Raw genomic sequence first — 3,920 nt, 5'->3', positions numbered from 1 at the left:
GCGGCATGATTGACTTCCCCATATGTGTCGAAGCTCCACCTCTTGAAATTTCGTGCTGGCAAATTGGCGCATATACGAAGGAAATGTCTCCAAGCTCCGCTTTCTAGTACGAGACATATATCTTGGAGCTGCCCTTCTTGAAATTCTGTGCTAGAAAAATTGGCACATATACGAAGGAAATGTAAGCAGAATTGTAGCTAGGCCCAAGGCGGTGTGCCATGATATTCATTCTCTGCCAGATCTCCACGCAGTAGGCAGGTATACATTGGATGGACGCATGCACGCGGTCGCTGCATTTAATACCTACCTATTTTTTCTTGACCAGGTTGATCTCTTCATGCGGTGTTTGGATGCCATATCTCAATATATATATACCTATATATATAGTTGTAGTAACTGCTGAATCATCAATTCGACTGGTATATATAGTTCTAGGTGCCAGGGAGAGAGTCGTGAGTATCCATTTCAATTCCATAGTTGAAGATGGAGGAGAAGGTCGGGATGGCCAAGCTTTGGGCGCTTTTTCTTGTGGTTGTGGTCCTTGCAGGGAGCGCGCAGGCGGCGGCCGACCGGAACGTGAGCCGTGGTGGTATGAGGCGGCTCGCAGGGGCGCCGGGTGTACCAGTGCCTATCACCGTCCTCACGTCCGCGGTCGCGATGGGAGCCGGTACGTACATGTACATACGCTTATAACAATTTTGAGTTAACCTTTAGTACTTCATTCATGTCAAAATTGTCCGACCATCCGTTTTGGAGGGGTTTTAAACTTCGGTGCAAATTCTATACATCATCGTGATTGCCCGTTATATGCCATATTTGCTGGCCCATGGATTGGTGAGTGCTGGAACACGCATGTCTTAGTTGTTTCTTCTTAAACACACGTGTACGTCTAGTGACCTCAAACACAAAGACATAAGCAACAAATATTCGGATGTGACTCCTTTTTCAAGCAAGCGTGGCAAGAGCTGTCTTTTCATAAAAAATAAACAAAAATTGCCAATCCAATTATTTACAAAAAGGGAAATCAGGTGAAAACCAGCACCGCAGACCCAACCTTCTCGATTTTCATATACCTTACACAAAAAATCTACTTTCAGCCTTTTGATTTGCAAAAATTGCACCAAATTAATACTCAAGCGTCTCAGGCAGTTTCTGCACTCTGTCTATATCTATCTATATCTGTAATAACATATAAAAAGGCCCAAAGGGATGGACACAACAGATCTCAAGCATATATCCTACCAATTAATATCCTACCAAATATGAACGTGCAATCAATATTCTACAATATATCCACGTAAAATTAATATCTTCACATGTAATGATATCTAGTGTTCAATTGCACAAAAATACGACTATTGAATTTGTTGGATCCTCACAAATTCGAATTTCACTCTTAATTGCACACTAACTACCACAATATTCTCCCTAAAAAGCTACTAGTGCTACTATCAAATCGTTTAAAATTGTACAGTATTCTCTATTCAATCCTGCAAATTCAACACTAATTAGGCTTTTATTATGTTGCTTAATGATAACAGGTCTTGCAATCTTCCAAACAATCTACTATAATAATTTCCTTGATTCTTACGACTCTTGAATGGTACATATCTGTAACCATGGCTTGTGTCATGGCTTCTGCGACCTGCACGATTTTGATAAATTTATATAAATGCCATAGGTAATTAAGTTTACAGTGTTTTCGTAACTTGATCTATTCCTTGTTAGGCTATTTTTCTATGGAAGTGGGCCAACGATCTGTTGAATTGACACGTGATATATAAAATGAAAAGCAATTGTACTCCATATGTAACGGCACCATACATGTAAATGATGTGCAGTGTGCATGGATGGGACGCCGCCGGCTTACCACATGGATTCGGGCTATGGTGCAGGGAAGAACCGTTGGATCGTTCACCTAGAGGTACATACTCAACATATAACCTAAAAGACATGTATGTTGTGTCTGAGCATATGATGCATTTTGGATTTTGCCAAATCAGCCGACCAACATGCTGCACGCAGGGAGGCTCATGGTGCGAGAGCGTGGGGTCGTGCCTGTACCGCAAGGCGAGCCGCCTCGGCTCGTCAAATCTCATGAACAGGCAGATGTACTTCGGCGGCATCTTGAGCTCCAGCCCCACCGAGAACCCTGGTTCGTGCATGCTCCCTCCCTTTCAAGATACTTGAAATTCTATGTTTATTCTAAGTCAAACTTCTTGTATGTGTGTGTGCCCATTATCAGATTTCTTCAGTTGGAACCGGGTGATGATCCGCTACTGCGACGGCGCGTCTTTCGCCGGCGAAGGCTACGACCCGCGCTCGGGGCTCTTTTCCCGGGGCCAGCGCATATTTAACGCCGTCATCCAGCACCTCCTCTCCATGGGGATGTCTTCCGCGGATCAGGTGCTGCTGTCGGGAAGCTCCGCTGGGGCCCTGGCGGTGGTGCTGCACTGCGACCAGTTCGGCGGTTTCTTCGCCGGCCGGGGCACCACTGTCAAGTGTCTCGCCGACGCGGGATTCTTCCTCGACGCGTACGTACACATGCATGCATAGCTTATACCCATCCAATAAAATTAGTACTCTCTCTCTCTCTCATCCATATTAGTTGTCGCTCAAACGGAGCGACAACTAATTTGGACGGGAGAGAGTATTAAAGTCGATCTCTCATTGTTCACCCGGCATATACATGCAGCGTCAACGTCGCCGGGTGGCATACCTTGAGAACCTACTTCGGAGGTGTCGTGGCCACGCATGGGGTGGCTCAGAACCTGCCCAGGAGTTGCACCAGTCATCTCGACGCCACCTCGGTGCGTAACGTGAATTCTCTATGATTAACTCATCAAGAACTCGACTGACCGCTACCGATCATCTCATGTGCACATGTATGCAGTGCTTCTTCCCGCAGAATGTAATCGGCGGCATAAAAACCCCGATCTTCCTGCTGAATGCAGCCTACGATACCTGGCAGGTATATATAGGAAGCTATAAGTTTGACCTGATATCATCCAAGCCTAGGTTATTTTTTTGATCTGTTAAACAGTATAGTCCACACAGACGTAATGACAATAAAGAGCAAATGTAATTCAGATCCGGGAAAGCCTGGCCCCAGACGTAGCCGACTTCGGCGGCGCCTGGCGAGCCTGCAAGTCCAGTCGTTTTGCCTGCAACGCGTTCCAGATGAACATCTTGCAAGGTATACATCCATGGATTTATTAATTTAGCAACGCACCAAACGATGATCCAAGTTCGAGTTCTGAATGTCACATGTATATGTCAATGATCAATATGTACCTATGAGTGCAGCTTTCAGGAACCAAATGGTGGGCACAGTGCTAAGCGTCTCCCGTTCCAGGAGCAACGGATTCTTCATAAACTCGTGCTTCACTCACGGCCAGTCCGAGTATGCAACTTGGAAGAATGCGTATGGCTCTCCTAGTCTTCAGAACAAGGTACCTACTAGCTATCACTTGAATTTTGAAGTGGACTGTATATATAGTTCATCATCATCGGTTCACTTCATGTTTTGTGTTCTTGCGTGGGTTCACAGGCGATCTGGAAATCTGTGGGTGACTGGTACTTCGGCCGGGCAGAAGTGAGGGCCATCGACTGCGCCTACCCCTGCGACAACTCATGCCATCACGACATGTGAGGACAACTGATTTGATGGGAAAAAAAGGGGGGGGAGGGGGGGGGGGGGGGGGGATATACATTACAGCTAGCAGAGTGATTACTCAATAGTGAGTTTGTGTCTTGTAATATTATTTTGTTGTGTGTACTTTCTTATGTCAACTCGTTTCAGACGAGACAAATATGTATAACAGTTAAAGCAAGTGAAATAATCAATGTACCAGCATATATGCTGAAGCACATCCTGCAAAAAACTTTTCAAGATTAAGCAATTACAACCAATGAGCTAG

The 3,920-nt window shown here is 45.3% G+C and overlaps 1 protein-coding gene across 1 annotated transcript; it reads left to right on the top strand.

The window, feature by feature from the left end:
- Window positions 1-398: 398 nt before the first annotated feature.
- On the top strand, window positions 399-3,683 carry LOC125507536 (pectin acetylesterase 3-like). Its single transcript, XM_087525042.1, has 9 exons — window positions 399-667; window positions 1,842-1,924; window positions 2,026-2,155; window positions 2,246-2,534; window positions 2,696-2,810; window positions 2,894-2,971; window positions 3,091-3,196; window positions 3,307-3,452; window positions 3,551-3,683. The coding sequence occupies exons 1-9, from the start codon at window positions 484-486 to the stop codon at window positions 3,650-3,652; spliced, it is 1,233 nt and encodes a 410-aa protein (XP_087381168.1). The 5' UTR covers window positions 399-483; the 3' UTR covers window positions 3,653-3,683.
- Window positions 3,684-3,920: the final 237 nt, after the last annotated feature.

The sequence above is a fragment of the Triticum urartu genome, chromosome 5A (assembly GCF_056163025.1).
Source record: "Triticum urartu cultivar PI428250 chromosome 5A, HENAU_Tu73, whole genome shotgun sequence".
In the NCBI taxonomy this organism is placed as follows: domain Eukaryota; kingdom Viridiplantae; phylum Streptophyta; class Magnoliopsida; order Poales; family Poaceae; genus Triticum; species Triticum urartu.
The sequence above is the reverse complement of the archived record's forward strand: the minus strand, read 5'-3'. Positions and strand labels throughout refer to the sequence as shown.